Raw genomic sequence first — 18,951 nt, forward strand, 5'->3', positions numbered from 1 at the left:
AATTTTTCAAAATTTTTGTTTAGAAAAAAAAACAGCTTTACGGTTTTAATGGTCTTCATATTCTACATGTTTATTTTATTTCTTAACTTTAAAACAAATACTGTTTAAGTTCATCAGGGCTGATGAATGATTGATAAATCAACGAGATTATCCCGCCATATTTTACTAGTGGAGCTAAAAAACTAAATAATGTTTATTGTATCAAATAAAGGTAATTTACAATACAAAGTGGTTGTTTCTCCTTGTATACAAATGCAGTACTTACATAAACTATCATGGGGAGGTTCCAGGCTGATGCAACAGTAGCTTCACAATGACATGATTTATCCGGCCCTATAAATCCAACCACGCCCATTTCATAATGTTCTGTCATAGCATTAATTGCTGTTAATGAACTTCCGTTCGTATCTTTAAATAAATATTCCAACTTATATCCATTTAACATTGAAGTATTGTTGTTAACATAATCGAGTGCTTCGAAAAATGCCCCAGCAAAGAGCTTTGATGGACTTTTGGTAGAACAGAGAAATGATATTTTCAGTGTCTTTATTTTCTCAGGGCATACATAACTCAGATATGCAACAACAGTCCATGTAAGAAAATAAAATATCTTGATCCACATAGCTATATCAACAAATTATCTGAATCTTATTAATCCAGTTAACCCGTCTTCACAGGCATGTTGCATTTCCACAGTATATGTCTCTGTCACAAACTTCTTTTGCAAACAACATAATCCTTTTGTTATCTCAGCAGTAAAATATTATTAAGCAAATATTCTTATCAGTAATTTATTTATAGTTATGACTTTCTTAATTTGATCTTCAGCAATTATTTCAAGAAATGATATCAACTATCTTGTCATCATACAAAAACACATTTCACATATAGCCGACAATCAAGTTTGAAAATTTTATTGTACCCTGGCTTACGTTATATATTTCACTGGTCCTGAAAGTTTTACACATAATCACTTTACACCTCACAGATTGCACGTAACACTTAACTACCGAATAGTTAACACTTCACATCTATATATTTCATTTCTCGTTATTGATATCCACTGTTCAAATATAATAGCTTTAAATCAAAAAGAAATATAATAAATCTTAAAAAATAAGAATTAAGTTTAATATAGTGCCCGTCTTCATAAATCGCAAATATGTCGTTCTTCCATTATTTTTAAATCTAGATAAAACTGATTCTATATATTGCATGACAAAACTTTATTATACCGTGAAAAAGGCATATATATTATTATTTCACTAATGTCCTTTGTGTATCTGGTAGAGATCTTGTATAATTATCTTTCCCTACTATTGTCAAATCAATAATATTCAAAATATAAAATGTTAGAAAACCTTGTGTGCTATATATTTTTAACAATCAATAAAAAAAGATATTGGCTCGTTAAAAATAAAGAAAATCAGGTATATTACACATTTACATATTAATAAAGCCATCGCGGTCGTCATGGCATTATGCTATTTTAACATCGTGCCCTGAAAAACGCACATTTAAAAACGTGAAACAATGGCGTATGCTTTGTGGGTTTTTTTCCGTTTTATGCATGTTTCTTCTAAGTTTATGTACATCTGTAGGGTGGTTCTCCTAAACATAAAGCAAAACCGAAGAACAATTTATAAAGACGTTTATTAATGCCGAACTTTTATCCAAGTCAGTATTGGTCTCAGATCCGTGTTTTATCAACCAAAACGAAAGAAAGGTAATCAAGCAAGAAGTGAAATTATTCTGCTGTATAAACTTCACAATTTATCTTTGGTTTTAAGAGCTTTGTCTGTTTTTAACTGATTACCTATCTGTTGTGTATGTTACGCCAATCCATTTGATTGAAAATGATATACTATCTTCAACTATCTACATCTTCACCTTACTGTTTAATTGAAAGTAGGCTGTATATATTACTGTAGTTATTCCAGTTCTTGTTTTAATGATCTTCTATTACTAGAATAGTGTTCAATTTGAAAAAAATGAGCGATAAGATTAGCCCTTTTTTCAAATACGATTAGAATCTAGGCACATTTTAAACCATGTATTATAAAATTATTGAGCAATACATTAGTTTGATCTCTCTTGGTTGAAACTTACATTGAAACACACTACATTACTTTACTTTACAGTTAATGAATACATTTATTTATTCAATTTTTATTTATTTATTCATAAAAAATAAACAAGTAGAGATTTTGATGCTAAAGCATCAAGTCGCCGGATAGAAAAATGATTGTCATAAATATAAGAAAATATAAGTTTAATGGTTCAAGTATAAAAATAACAGGAACAATGAGTTGAGTAATGTTTGCCACTGAGGCTTGTAAGGCAAGTGCTATGCTGGTAATTCTTCTTGTAATTGTACTTTATACATATACTGTTGTACCATACATTGAAATCCGTATAGGTTACTAGTTCAGATTCAGATTGAATAATAATCGAGGAATCGACAAATAATTACCGATCATCGAATATTTGCAAAGTGACTATGAAAATATATATGTTTAATTATTTCATGTCAAACAATACAATTTTACTGTAAAAGTGTTGTACATCATTATTATGTGCTATAGAAAAAATATATAATTTAGTTGAAATCAATATAAGCATTCCCATCGTTACTTACGATATATAAAATTAACGTTTAATTGCCTTTCAGTGCGATAAACTATCAACACAAAGATAGTTTATTATTTTTTTCTATGTATCTAATACGATTCCGGACCCCTAACGTCATACCGTTTTGGAAACCTGCGTGACGGAAACCGACGGAATATACCGAAATCAACGATTACCATTATATATTTCAATAATGTGCCTCTTAAGCATAAAATTATTTTGGGATGTTCAACCTAAACTAAACTATTGAACTTTCTTGTCGAAAGTTTGACAGAAAGGGCCAAGTTTAACCCTTTACCAAGAAGAAAGGAAAAGGTTTTGAAAATTTATTTTTAATGTGTAAAATATGAGTAAACAGGTTTTTCTAATGATATAAAGTATGAAACTGATTAATGAAAAATAACTTATGTAATTATCTGTACAAAATTACAATGATTTGCATCTTATCAGTTTCCACACCTTTTGCCAACCATTAACAAGTTACCTGTCTTATCAGCAATCTGTTACTATTAATAGATTTTATAACGATATACAACATATATAAACATGTAGTCACGTGATTCTTACGAAAGACCAGGGAGAATTTGTTTATAATAAGATAAAATAATGTAATATAATAGTTCTCATAAAATATAAACAACCAGAAAATTCTAAAGTGTCATTTCAAATTTCATTCATGATTTATATATTATAAAATAGCAATGCTTGACACATAGAAAAAAGTAAAAGTTACCCTAATATTCAATGACTGATCCTTGGGGATACGTTATTGATTCATTTTATGATTATTGTAATGTTGCTTTTTAAGATGTCAATATGTGCATATTTCATTTCATTGAGCAAAGTTATCATATGTTTGATTTTTTGAGATTACTGAAAAATAATTGTTGTCTTTTAATTGTTCAATGATTGATATGCTTTTATTTTCAGATTTTAAGGACTTCTCCTACCATAGGTATAATATTAAACTATTACAAATATAGTCGCCGGTTTCTACCGGCAACTAATAAATGAAATAAAAATAAGTAAAAGGGGAATGAATGATGAATAAATGAATGAATGAATGCATTTAAGCTTTGGATGAATATAGTCTTAAATCATACTGTCAGTATTAATTACCTACGTAATAGGATGCACAACTACGCGCCTTGTAAATTAAGCAATTTTACCCAGCTTATAAAAGGTAAAAGTGCTATTATATTATTAAAAGCAGAATATGAAAACGAACAAACGGAAAATGTTATTTATAAATAAACAGATTATCTACTTACGTATGCAATTAAAGGTAGATTCCAAGCAGACGCGATAGTTGACTCGCAGAGACAAGACATGTCAGGACCAATAAATCCAATTGTTTCTTTTCTATAATGTTCTGTCATTGCATTAATTGCGTTAAGGGAATTTCCACTTGTATCCGTAAATAGATATTCCAACTGATAACCTTCCAATAAAGATGTATTTTTGCTGACATATTCCAGTGCAACAAAGAAAGCACCCGCGAACAACTTCGATTGACCTTTTATTGAGCTAAGAAAAGATACCGTGAGAGGCATCTTGTCTTCACTATACACAACGATAAAACACACATTTAAACTCCAGATAAGAATTGCAATGATTTTGAACAACTTTAATTCCGACATGGCTTTAATATAAATAAATAAATACTCATCTTAGTCTACAGGAATCGACCTATATCCCAGGATTTTTTTTTCTTAAATCAGATCACTTTTTTGCATATTCCTTTAGAATTGTCACACTTATTATAATTAAAACTATCCCTACTAAAACCTCAATAGCATAATAAATTCGTGTTTTGTTCAACGAAACTGAACCTCTCTGTTATATATAGATAAGTCAATTTAAATTCTGTTAACATTTACAGACACCTTTCTCTTGCTAGACATCCGTTTATTTAGACTTTCCAGAGGTTGTCAATTGATGAACTCTATAAAAACACAAGTTTCTAGCGTGACGGTTCACATTTATTTCATATTCAACAAAATCTATGTCTGCCTCTTCAGTATTAGTCAACTCAATATAATCTCCAAAATTTCCGAAGTGTCTTTACATTACACTTGTGCTTCGACAAATCGATAAATTTAAAAAAAAACGCATGACGTTCAATCAATAAAAATAGTAATTTAATACATTCTGCAAAACAAACATTAAAAAAAACAATAATAGTATGTAAATGTGTGTCTATTCTACATTTTCAAAAAACTTTGACTTACTTTTAAAGTCAAGTTTACTTTTTTTGTATTTCCTCGTGTCATACACTGTAACATATTTTTGTTATCAAATTTATTTACTTTTAGATTATACGTTTATTTATATCTTCTTCTTTTTTCAATATGTCTAAAGTCCACTAAATTGACATATATACAAGGTGACACGTATTATATATTTTAGGATATAATATTGCATATGCAAATTTATAAATTGATCAAATTTATTTAAACTTAGATTATTAGTTCATTTATATCAATTCTCCATTTTCAATATGTATGTCTAAATTCACTAACTAGATTGTATTAGCTTAATTAAATATAAGGCCATTCATACTATAGTTGTTTATGATATCTTATTTCATATACACAACAACAAAAACAAGACATAATTTAATCTTTGTACACTCTAAACGTGCTTATTGTCTTAACTTTATGTGTGATTAACGGACCGGTAAATCACTCACAGACCATTAGTTACTTTTTATTTCAATAGGTTTATGTTACATTTTAAGAACAATAATATTTAACTAATAACTTTATATGTTTGGATATTTTCAAAATAAAGGGATTACTTTTAATATTATAAATAAGTCGATTTAAATTTTGCAGCCCTTGTGAAATGATATTAATCTTATTTTTTTCAAGAATGGCTGAAACGATACACAATGTATCTTTGAGGGAATCCGAAAGTGGCCATAATTAACCCTTTCGCTGCCGGAGGGCTATTGTTTTATTGATCACCTATTTGCCATGGGTTTTCTAAGAAATTACTGTATTATTGATTAATATAATTATTATTATTTGTTATTAGTATTATAATAATTATATATATTTCCAAATCTGTTAGTATAATAATAATTACTGCCGATGGTATAATTTCTTTATATTTATTATTATTTTATTATTATTATTATTAATTTATTATAATTACTATTATTATTATAGAAACGGCTAAAACCGTCCATATGGCAAATACCCCGAAAATAACAGGGACGGCATAAGCCGTCCCTATGGCAGTGAAAAGTTGTGTTGGTCAGTATAAAGTTAGCATTTAAGTTAAATCGTTTTCAGGGCATCTTTTATTTTCACATTTTATATTTAGTTTATAAATATAACACCTAGTTTTATTGTTGAACTACTATTTTCCTAGTCTGATTTAAAAATATAATTTCTGTAATATTAATTATATCATGCTTAGTATTGCAAGAACTCAATGAACGTTAAATATAATTACAGAATGTAAATGTTTGACCGGATTTAAGCATATAGATTATTGGTTATAAAGATTTGTACAGGTTATATGTCGCTATTTAAACGACAATATGTCACGGTTCAGAAATGTTCACTATTTAAGGGAGGAGATGTGTAAGCAGCCGGATAACTCAGTCGGTAGAACCGCGGTATTCCGAGGGTCCAGGGCTCGAGTCCAGTTAGGCTGCACATTTTTTTAAGCCTGTGACAAATATAATCCGAGCCACGATATATTTCATGATATAACCTGTCAGAAATATTTGTTACGAATTTATAATACAGCAAACGTCTTCTCTAGAGAAAAAAATGAGATTGCTGGCAAAACTGTATATAGATTTCACTTTACATACGTAAACTATTATAAATGTGTTTATAATTATTGAGTATCAAGATAAAGCATAACTTAACGATGGTGGAAAGCGACCGTTAGTGTATTTAGGCGATATGATTATTGAATACTTGTCTGTCGATAATGACTTAATGACGCACTCTGTTTAAACGTCTTTACGCTTTTGAAGGACATATCAAATGATCGTAACAAATGATTATCTACTTTAAAAATCAGGTCAAATGTAATTGAGATAATAGCAAATTGATCTGTACTGGTACGTGTGCACTTTTTTTACAATTAAGAAATTTTCAAACATTTTTTTTAAATAACTGTCATAATAACCTTAAAGTAATGTTTTAAAAAAGTTTAAGTAAGTATCACAGTGAGTTAAAATGTTATTATTATTATTTTTCAAGTTAGTTTGCTTTAAATACTGTTAATCAAAATTAAAGGTTGGTACACCAACTTTGATTGTTTTAATTAACTACAAATTGATATTTGCAAAATAATAATAACTTAACACTTAATTTATAATTTTAAGTGTGAATTACACTGTGAGACAAATATTTATAGGGTTAACCGGTGCTTGGGTGCGTTAGAGATATTGCATTTTATATCACGCTCTTAAATAGACTCATCACATCGTGTCTGCAGATTTCATGTAATATAATGTTTCATTGCTTTTGAGGGGCCTGTTGACCAGACAAGTAAGGTCGATTTACAATCATACTAGTATTCCCCAAAGCCTTTATACAGTAAATGTTTGTTATTTACCATAATAAAATGTTTCGTTTACAAACTTTTCGTAGTCTGGTAATCATTTTTCACCGCAAATAAGCAGAGGGCAAAACAGAAGTTGTGTTCTAGTACTAAAATTATAAACCATGTTAATGTTTAAAAAGATGCGGAGACCTTAACGCTGACAAAATGTATTGTTATATAACTTCTTGTATTCTATGTAACGTTGTTTATATTATTTGGCTAGTACCATTACGCTCGTAAAGCCCTTTAGATTGATTTCTAATAAAGCTGTTTAAATTAAGCGTAAAGATTTATGAAAATTTGGAATATTTGCTTCAATCCAAAATTGATCACGCAATATCAGAAATGATAATAATATTGACCAAAAGCACATACCATCCATAACAAACAACACAAGTTTCAGAGAAAATAATTATTATAATCTCCAACAAGACAGCTTATTCATGGCTATTTTATCTGTATTCAATATATTTATTGCATAAAACATGTAACATACGATTATTTAAAGCAAACAATATATGAAACACAATGGAAATGTATATGTTATCACCCCTCTATTTATATCTCTATACAAATTGCTTCTTGTCAGCTGATCAAGCATGAAATAACATACGTCTGTTGTCTGACATAAACAATTTATTTATAGCATTATTTTATGTTTCGTGTTATCGCTTAACCTCTCGGTTATCTTTGTGGTAAAACCTTCAAGTAAATGGATTACGAAACATATGCTGAGTCAAACGTAAACAAATTAAAGTTTCTTTATTTAAAAGCAATGATGTTATTTCATGTGATATTAAGTTTATCAGACCTATATAACATAGAAGATCAAATTTAAATCATATGGTGGTATATCGCAGAGTAGATTCAAAATAGGGAACTTCTATACATGGTGTGATAGATAAATTACTGCGTGATAATAATTTTAATAATAATAATAATAATAATTTTGCTATGTTATTATATGATCATCAAAGAAAAATATTAGTGACTAATGAAGAAAATGCCTTATTCAATAATTGATTTGTTTATGATATATGTGATAAGTGGAATTTGCCATGCTCTTTAAAAAATTAAGATTATTATCTGCTGTCTGCGAGGTAATAAATTGTTAGAGACGACTGTATTATTGATATATTAAATGATACTTCATGGCGAAATTTATGCTCATTAACATGCCTCGGTTATCTTACGAAAGTGTTAATGACGTAAGTGATGCATTAAAGAAGTGTGCCAAAGATGACAAGTGTTTATCAAAGGAATATGAGCCGCGTCACGACAAAACCTACATAATGCGTTTGCGCAGATGCGCATGCTGGTCTGGATCCATGCTCGTGGCAAACCCATTATGTTGGTTTTGTCGTGACGCGGCTCATATATTCTTCACAATATTCTTTTCGGTTATAATAATTGATATTTATGTTATTATTGCAGAAGTTTTGTATGAATTATCCAATCAGGGTCTGGAAGTTTTATCTCAGATCGTAAGAAATTGACTGGTCAGAAACAAGCTCAGAATGTACACCGTGTGGCAGCTGTAAAAAGTTGCCCCGTACTTCACTTCATTGTTGATCCTTCGGGATCATTGATGTCAGCACTATCAAGTGTTGAGAATTGAGTACCGATCAAGCCGGTGAAAGGGGCGTGAGAGAAGTTTGTTTACAACCTTGAGACCTGTATAGTCCTTTTTTGTTTATAAACGGTAACTTATATATAATTTACCAGTGAGCATTGTTAAACCATTAAACATAACCGTTAAACAATTTTTTAAACAATCATGAGACACAAGTAGAAAAGTTAGTAGCAAAATACACATTATTGTATAAGAAAAAATATGAGATATATTTGATCGAGGAAAACGGTAAAGTATTCAGGTTCAATAACTATGGAATCATTTCTTTTTAATTTAAGGTTTAACTATGGGGAAGAACCAGAAATTTTACAGAATGCCTTAATCAGAAGGATTGAAAAACATATGAGCCGCGTCACGACAAAACCAACAAAAAAGCTTTGCGACCAGCATGGATCCAGACCAGCTTGCGCATCCGCGCAGTCTGATCAGGGCTATCAGTTTCTCTTCTTGTAATATACATTGTAGTTGGTAAGCGAACAGCATGGATCCTGATCAGACTGCGCGGATGCGCATGCTGGTCTGGATCCATGCTGGTCGCAAACCCATTATGTTGGTTTTGTCGTGACGCGGCTCATATACAGGTTAACTGCTCTTCATAAGTGTTAATAAAGATGGTAAAAAAACTGATGGTGGTTAAAGGTCAAGGCGAAATTAGCGGAGGTATAATCGACATTATTGTTATTGCAAATATATTTTATAACTGCAAAATTTAGCGATTTTACTTACGGTAAAAGTTGGCATGCCAAGGAAAGGAAATCGTTAATATGTTTCTAGTTATATAGTCTTTTTTATTTTTTATTTTTTTGTTGTTTTTTTTTGTATGGGCGACAATGTGTTATCAGATATTCGTGCCTACTCTTGCAGTGTTTTTGCAATATTATCACCACGGATAAACATAAAGTTGGTCTTTATTTTACACTGTATTTCTATGTATTTACATTGAATGTGTGCTATTTTTTTAACTCATCATAAACCTTTTCCATTTAGTTAAAATGGTACCTTAAGTGTGTATTCATTTCATTTTTCAGAATTGAGTTTTTCCCCGCTACGTTTTTCCCTTCCGTTTAATAGTCAATATACTATTTATTTAAAAAAAAAATCAAATAATTATACCCATTGTTTACTGCTGGATGGGTCTAGGAACGGGTGAAAAAGACTGTGTCTAAAGTTAACCGCTCCCTAAACAATCGCACTAAAATAAATTATGTATAAATTGAAGACTTAATCATTTTAATCATTAATTTATGAAAATATCCGTATACATGGTAAGAGATGGACAGCTATTGTTCATTCGAAAACTGTTTCAAATTGTTGACTGGAAAAGACAGCGCTCTGTAAAAGAGAAAAAAGAGATTTGTACGTTTTACTGTTACATATTATATAACTATAGTATATATATATATATATATATATATATATATATATATATATATATATATATATATATATATATATATATATATATATATATATATATATATATATATATTATATTATATATATATATATACAGTCACATTCCTCCATTTACGGGGCATCGGTCTATTTGAGACCATACTTGTGGGGTTTATATTTAATGTGGGGCATACATAAGGCCTCGCAACTCTGGCATGTTTTAAAACGATGTATGGGGGCGTAGGCTACCCTTCTAACATAGTGCCCGTAGGCAGGTTTTAGTAGTAAATGGTATATGTCCCACAAATTTATATATTTTTTATGAGGTTTTATGTTATTGGTCAATATGTTTTCACCTATGGTAAAATCAAATATATAGTTGATATATATAACTTAGTACCCCTTAGTTCTGTTGTATGGAAATGTTCATTTTATGCCTACATAGTGGCGTATATAAAAACTGACTTCATGAAAAAATGCCACTCAACTCGGTCTTATATAGAGGCCCAGTAAGTGAAGGTATGTGTGAATATATATATATATATATATACGTTATTACGTTTATGGAAAGAAATTCGTTGACTTTATTTCCCCCTCCGAATGCTGGTAAAGTGCACAACAGACAATGGACGAGATTGTTCTTAAATAATTTAACATGTTTTTTTTTGTTTGCTCCGAATTGCTATTTTGTCCAAATATAAATCAAATCTGCCTATTAGCAATTAAGTTATGGTAGTTTTGAACATATCTTATAATATGACCTTTATAGTCAAGATTTTTTTTCAAAATCAAGGTAACAAACTACATGCATTCAACTCAATTACAAAGTTATAGCAAACCTTTGCAGTTTGGGCTTAAATTGGAAGGTTTTTTAAAGGTTAAGGTCAAATGAGTTTGACCTTCATGGATGTGTTGACACAAGGATTGTCTTCCACTAGTATGAAGACAATTCATTCATAAATAACAATAACAGCAAAAGCAAAACTTCAAGCAAAATACAATGATTTTAACTAGTCACGAAACGAATGATATCAAAGAGAGAGAGAGAGAGTAAAATTATCAATTGTTCCCCTAGCCACATAAGTATCCAAATGTTAGCTCAGACAGACGGACGGATGGATGGACAATGCCAAAACAATATTATCTCCTTATTCCTATGGCAGGGGATAATTACTTAAAAAACAGTTTATAAACTACATTATTTTTTAAAATGTATGTACAATTTAGCTCTTTTAACTTAAATATCTTTGCAGATATAACAACTGGCAGACTTAAAGCTATACTTCGAGTGACTAAATAAAAGCTGCAAGCAGTACACAAATATGAATTTAATTTTTGTTAATGATATCAATAAAAATTATACATTGATATTATTAATAGAAAAATACACATATGTGTGCCCAGTTAGAAATATACATGTATGTTTCCAGCTATTATTTTAGCAAAACAAGCACTAACCAAGGTTTATAACGACATTCAACTAATTTTACATCATGTTAAGACTTTAGACTTCGGCTTTAGTCAAACGTTACTAATTTGTAATATCTTGAGTGAAAGTGAAGTTTCCGTTGACTGTATGAGTAATATAATTTACAAAAAAAAACATACCAGTAACCTCTGTTTTGCCACCTCACCGAAGGGTGGAGAAAGGATATTTGTCGTAGAGACTACAAATACCGCATATGCTGTTAGGAAGTCTGCCTTAGTTGATCCACATCCTAATTCATCTGAAAGTGATTCTTCTGGAACAGCGCATTCGAACCAGTCCTGGAGAAGACTTTAACAAGAAGCCAAGTTAAATTTAGATTTTTACAATCTTGTATAAATTATTCTATCTGTTTTATGCAGTGTTGTTTCATTGTAAGCTCTTTACTGTTTTGATTCAGTTATTGTAGTCTTCACCTTTTCTGTTTCGGCGCCATATGACCGTAATTGCGTTAGTGCAAATTCAAACCAATTTTGACACCAACACGCAATCAATAAAATATGATGAACAAGATCAACAAGGAAAGGCGGCGTTCAATGAACGCAACCCCCATACGATACAGCAACAAGAACTAGTGGCAAGGAGCCAAGGCGGACCCCAAACAAAAACAGGACAGGACACAAGACAGAGTACTTGCAGGTTAATCACTAAAATGATAAATAATTAATTTGTAACTGATAAGGAATTCAAAGAAAAATACTATTAATACCACTGTTACTGGTGTTGCTTCTACTACTTCTGCAACTGTCGTACTATTTCCACTTCAATTACGACATTGCCACTGAAGCTATAACCCTACCTCTAACAATGCCGCTACCACAACCTACACAAGTATCACTAACAATACAATTTTTAGTTCTAATTCTACTACTGTCAAGATCACCATAACCAGAAGTGCGACTGTTTCTGTCACTATATCCACAACAACCACTAGCTGTACATTTTTCTTAATAGCTGATTCAATAAGTTACCTCTGAATTCTCGACCAAGCGAAGGTGGTGTTCAAATTACTAACATCCCTAACACCATCAGTTATACCAGAGGTTTGCGTACATTCTCCAAGACTTTCAAATACTTCAACGTTACCTTCACAGAGCATGGTGAGTTGATAACCTTCATAAAATACTGTTGAAAACAAAAATTGATTTGATTTGATGCTTGAAGATGATCGGAAAAAACAACAAAAGCACCCACTCCCCACCAAAAAAAACCCCCCAAAAACAACAACAGCAATAAAAATAAACAACAGTAACGATAATGTAAGATCGATCATCGTGAAGCAGCAGTTATATTTAGGAACTATTTTACTTTTTTCCATTATTAATAAAACACTTGGCGCATTACATTATATCCTTTGTTTTTATTGTAAAATTTCACGATACTCTGTAAGACGGCACGGATGTAGGGCAAAAACAGATATAACTAATGATGGCTGCATCGATTAATCGTGCATGTCATTTGTTACATCATGATAGAAATCTTTGCTTGCGAGTTATGTAAAACGGATCAAAATTTAAATGAAGGGACCTTACTAGATAATAAACAACACTAACCGTCTTGGATCCATTCAGACGGTTGCTCATCTTTGCAGAAGAAGTCGAATTTTGCTTTGAATGCTGCTGTAATAAATGGTTCGACATCAGGGCATTCTTCAACAATGTTGTTCTTACATTGAACAAAGGCATCTCTCCTGTCAGTGGCACTGAAAACAGGATTAAGTTTGAGTTTTAAAATATACTTGACCAATTTGTACAAATGGGTTAACCTTACATGGTAAAGTATAAAATAGCTGTGAATAAATGCATAATGGCGATCTATGCTTGAAATAGTCAATGATGGACTTCGTCGGTCAAATCGATATATCACAAAAAAGTTCAACAACAAAAACAAAACAACTAAAAACAACAACAAAAAAACAACATAAAAAACAACAAAAAAACAACTACTTCAAAAAAGAAAAGACACACCCACACAAACAAACCAAAATAACGAAAACAAGCGAGTCTGAAAATCCAACATATTTTGTTTCTTCACATAATTCAATTGTCATTAGTTTCCCTTTTATCCCTTAAGCAACCAGGTGTGCAGAAGCCTGGATAGCAAATGACTTTTGCATATATATGTACCTCATCAGAAAAGGTAAGAAGGTTCCTTGATAGACAGCTAATTCGCACACTCTAGGAATTTATTATTGCTAGTATAGACTGTACCTGCATATCAGTCCCACTTCTGTAAGTATATCTTCCTTCGTAATAGGGTCAACGTTGTCATAATAATTAAATAGCCTTAACATCCGCTCAAAATCAACATTACTTTCGGACTTGAAGCATGAGTCAAATTTGTTTGTTATGTTTTCGTATGCATCACATTCGAAGATTTCGTCAGAGTTTCTCACTATCAAAGCCTGGACCAGGACACATGTTAGATATATTAGAATTAATTCTGAAATAAAAATATGACTGTTACAGGCCTATGAAGAAAATGGTCGAACTTCATTTTTGCATGCTTTAATAAATATATGAACATAGCTAGAATATTTGTGTGCCTTTATAATAATTATTACTTATGATGATGTTGATAATGATTTCAACAAAAGCATGAAACCCCCCCCCCAAAAAAAAAAAAAATAAAAGGAAACAAAAACAAAAAAACAAAACAAAAAACAATAAAAACAACAACATACACACACCCACGCACCAACGCACGCACACACACACACGCGCACGCATCGCACGCACGCATGCACACACGCACACATACACACACACACACACACACAGCAACAGCAACAATTATTCTGTAAATGAAGTAAAATAACTGACAAACCAAGAACATGAAGAACACCGATACCAACAAAAAACTTAAATTTCAGTTTATTGAAATTCGACACTGAAAGATCCTTCTGTTTTTATAAGTGTCTTATATAAAATAATTTCTCACCAGATTTCATTGTTAGTCCGCTTTTAAAGTAACGTTCTGAACAAGTTTATGGTCCGAACTGTTACTTGTATCAGTTTTATATAATTCGTCAGTCTAAGCCTCGTTTCGACTGGTTGAAAATATGGTAATTGCATGCTCTTTATGATGGTTCAGACAATTAGCTCTATTTGCTTATCTTAATATCATCATTTTAAAATTGCATGATATTTATGATCTTTAAAAAGACAGAATACTACAATAAATGTGGAAATTATATTATAACATTATTCAGATAAAATGAATATCAGGGTAATAACTGAGATAAAATGTCATTTTTTTATAGACACAAGAGAAAAAACATGTTGCCATTACTTTTGGCATTTTATTTTGTCACTTTTCATCACAATTTTGAGTGGAACACTTGTTTAATGTATCAAAGCACTATTGTCCAATTTGGTTGTCATTACAAAAATTATATGTTATCAACCAGTTGTTGTTAAGGCGGGCGTGCAAAGACTGTGACAAGTTTATGTTAAACTATCACAGATAAACTAATTATGAATTGCTCCTTAAACCGAGCACGGAAATGCTAGATGAATGATATGCCAACATTTCCTCTGATAAATGTTATATATATTTTGTTGATTACTTCTTAATCGTGATACAAATTTACATATAGACATCCGTTACTGATATATGTCAAACATAATATATACGTTTTGTATTTGAATGGCATTCAACTTTATTACAGTTTCTTTATTCTTTGTACGTTCTAATTTTAAAACTGCGGAAACAATTACTGCAATTAATTAAAACTAAGGTTTTTGTGTCGCCTCTACGGAGTAGTGGAGACATATAGGGATCACTTCTCCGTCGTCTGTCTGTCTGTCTGTCTGTCCGTCCGTCCGTCACAAAACTTGTCCGGACTACTGCTCATAAACTACTGGTGCAATTTCATCCAAACTTTACAGGAATGATCAGTACCAAGTCTAGTTGTGCATATTGTCAGCATTTTCCGGGTCAGTGATTTTTGTCAGAGTTATGGCCCTTTAATAATTTTTAATTTTAAAGTTTGTCCGGACTACTTCTCTTATACCACTAATTCAATTTCAATGAAACTTTACAGGATTGATCTGTAGCTCAAGTCCTTGCGCATATTGAACGGGTTTTACGGTTGAATGATTTTTGGCCGAGTTATGGCCCTTTGACAAAAAGGTGTTTTTTTCTGTCGTTGCCAGATACACAAAAGCTTGTCCGGACTACTCCTCATAAACTACTGGTGCAATTTCATCCAAACTTTACAGGAATGATCAGTACCAAGTCTAGTTGTGCATATTGTCAGCATTTTCCGGTTCAATGATTTTTGTCATAGTTACGGCCCTTTAATAATTTTTATTTTTAAAGTTTGTCTGGACTACTTCTCTTATACCACTAATGCAATTTCAATGAAATTTTACAGGATTGATCTGTAGCTCAAGTCCTTGCGCATATTGCATGGGTTTTCCGGTTGAATGATTTTTGGCCGAGTTATGGCCCTTTGATAAAAAAGTCTTTTTTCCTGTGTGTTGCCAGATACGCAAAAGCTTGTCCGGACTACTCCTCATAAACTACTGGTGCAATTTTATCCAAACTTTACAGGAATGATCAGTACCAAGTCTAGTTGTGCACTGTCCGTCTGTCTGTCTGTTTGTCACAAAATTTGTCCCAACATGAAATTGGCCATCATGAGGCGACACATGTGATTACTGATCGCTCTTGTTAAAATTAAATAGATATTTCGAATACAAACACTTACTTGCTTAAAGCATTGATAGAAAGGAAAATTATTCAAAACTGAAAGTTGCGAAGTTACAAAATTCTGTTTGGTAAGTGTAAGAATATTTTGAAAGTACAAAAGCACACGCACGCATATTTCTTCCTAGTTAATAATTCATATGGCAAATAAAATTTCTTCGAATTCAAGAATGAAATTTGAACAATATTATAGTTAGCTTATAAGTGTTTATCAATAAACCCAAATAGTTTATATGCATCAGTTTTCCAGCGGTATTATAAATCAAACTGCTATTGTGACTATTCTGTCAGTTTCGCAATTTATTTAAAGTTTTTTTAAGATTTTTTCAATCGTATATAGGACTAGCAGACGGTACCTTTTATTTTTACAAAATACTTTATAAATTTACGTCAGATGATAGTTTACCTTAAACATTCAAGCACGCACGCAATATAATCATGATAAATAAATTAAAGTTGAAATAGGATAAACATATAGACGTCAACAAACTCTTAACTCGGACTGGGACTAAAATTAATGCCATGAAGATATGTGAAAAGATTTGATCCATTAGGTCAAACAAAACAACAATATTACATGAAAATTGCAAATTAGGATTGAGTCTGTTTTTAAAAGAAAAAAAATAGAAATATAATTATAAGAGCAATATCTCTCATTCACAGCATCACTTTAAACGGTATTAATCCTTCAATACTGAAAATATGTTCTGTGTCCCCAATGATCTTACCTATTTATATTAATTGATATATATATTTATTCGTTTTTCCATTGCGGCAGTTTAACATGCTAACTTTTATTCTGCATTGAAAGAATTTGGTGTAGAATTTCACATAGTTTATTATGAAAGATATACATGAATTTACAGGGTTTTTTGCAAGCATTTCATTCAATGATATTGAAATAAAAGATATATTATTGCACATTGCATTGTTTGCAAAATTTTATCACAGCCACGCTTTAAAAACGTTTTTACACAGATGACTGACACATAAATGTTTATTTTTACTTTGTACTTTTATGAAAAAACTGTACGAATAATTAAGTCACATGTCATAATATATTGTCTCGATCAGCTACTTTCTAAATGATGTTTATAAGAAAACATTTACACTTGAGAGTATATTAAGAAAGACAAATCTCATAAGATCGTGATAACATCTGAAAAAAGATAATATACGAGCTTGATGTCTTTGCAATTCCCATTTGAATTAAATTATGTAGTTAATAGTATGTGAATTTCTTTGATCTAAATAATGCGTCGCAAGTTTACAGTCTAAGTTAATCTTCTTTCATATTTTGCCGAGATATAACTCTTAATACAAAGTCTGATTTGTAATATTACCATATTTTAATCGGAACACAAAGTGCCTTGTATCATTTCAGATTTAATATAAGGGGTCATAAATAGGGGATTCAAATGGAAAGATGATTAAGATAACAACGTATCAATGCTTAATGTGCAAATACGTTCTACTATGCATTCAAGTTAAACCATTCGAAAGTGACAATTTATCACGGGCGACATTTTTTTTAAACAACATTTGACCATAAATCTTGATAATATAAAATTATACACCTATAGTGTTTGCTAATGACAACTGGAATTCGAGTATACAATCTAACAATGGCTTTAGTTCAAAAAATTGTTCCACGATTTTCTTACGTCATTTGCTTTGGATGGATTGAAAGATTTTGTGAAAACTCTGTATTTGGAGTCCGTTTAGCGTACATGTACGCATTGCATATTTTGGGCACACCAGAACCTACGACGGAAATAATTCCTCGATGAAGACTTCGTAAAAATCCGAGAAAAAAAAGGTAAATAATGAGGAAAGCCAGGAAGGTAGAATCACATTTCGATTTTCTTATAAAAAGCTCTGAATTTTAGATAAATGTTTAAACTGTCGAAAACACCTATTTTCTCCTTCACATATCGACTAAAAGGGCACATCTTTGGCAGCGGAAATTCACATTTTCTTTTAACCGATGCTTGATTTTGAGATCCATATGGGATTCCAGCCCCGTGATTATTTTACTGGATGCAACAGTGAAAAAATAAAAAATAAGGATAATGATAAATCCAAACAAGCTTACCTGTTTCTGAAAAATTTATTATATTACCCCAGGAATCAAGGCATCGTAAACAAATTTCTGGAAATAAATGTAATTGATTGTGTGTGATAGAAAAAACACAGTTTTATAAAATATTGCAAAACACCTAATTCAGTGTTGAAGCAGTACGTATAGTCAAGATCAGAAAGTACAGAAATATCGTGTTTCTTTTCGCCAATTCTTAAATTTTCAATATTTGTTTTGTATATAAATTGATGTGAGGAGATGAATTTTTTAATTCTCAAATATCCCTAAAGTAATATTTTAACTAATTCACCGTCGTCAAAATCAACAATAATTAAAATACTATTTTCGCCTTAAAAAAGAACAGGCAGCTAATAGTATGTTCTTTTTACATAAATTAGAAAAAATAAAATAAATATCTATGTCTTATTTACTAATTTAATT

The 18,951-nt window shown here is 31.0% G+C and overlaps 1 protein-coding gene across 1 annotated transcript; it reads right to left on the reverse strand.

Moving 5' to 3' along the window:
- Positions 1-10,049: 10,049 nt before the first annotated feature.
- LOC132744361 (uncharacterized) lies at positions 10,050-14,744 on the reverse strand. Its single transcript, XM_060733049.1, has 6 exons — positions 14,658-14,744; positions 13,928-14,159; positions 13,271-13,419; positions 12,689-12,842; positions 11,840-12,008; positions 10,050-10,168 (listed from the first exon to the last, which is right to left on the reverse strand). Exons 1-6 carry the CDS (start codon positions 14,665-14,667, stop codon positions 10,124-10,126), a joined length of 759 nt encoding a protein of 252 aa, XP_060589032.1. The 5' UTR covers positions 14,668-14,744; the 3' UTR covers positions 10,050-10,123.
- Positions 14,745-18,951: the final 4,207 nt, after the last annotated feature.

Source organism: Ruditapes philippinarum, unplaced genomic scaffold, assembly GCF_026571515.1.
Source record: "Ruditapes philippinarum isolate M1 unplaced genomic scaffold, ASM2657151v2 ctg600_1_1_1_1, whole genome shotgun sequence".
Lineage (NCBI taxonomy): Eukaryota > Metazoa > Mollusca > Bivalvia > Venerida > Veneridae > Ruditapes > Ruditapes philippinarum.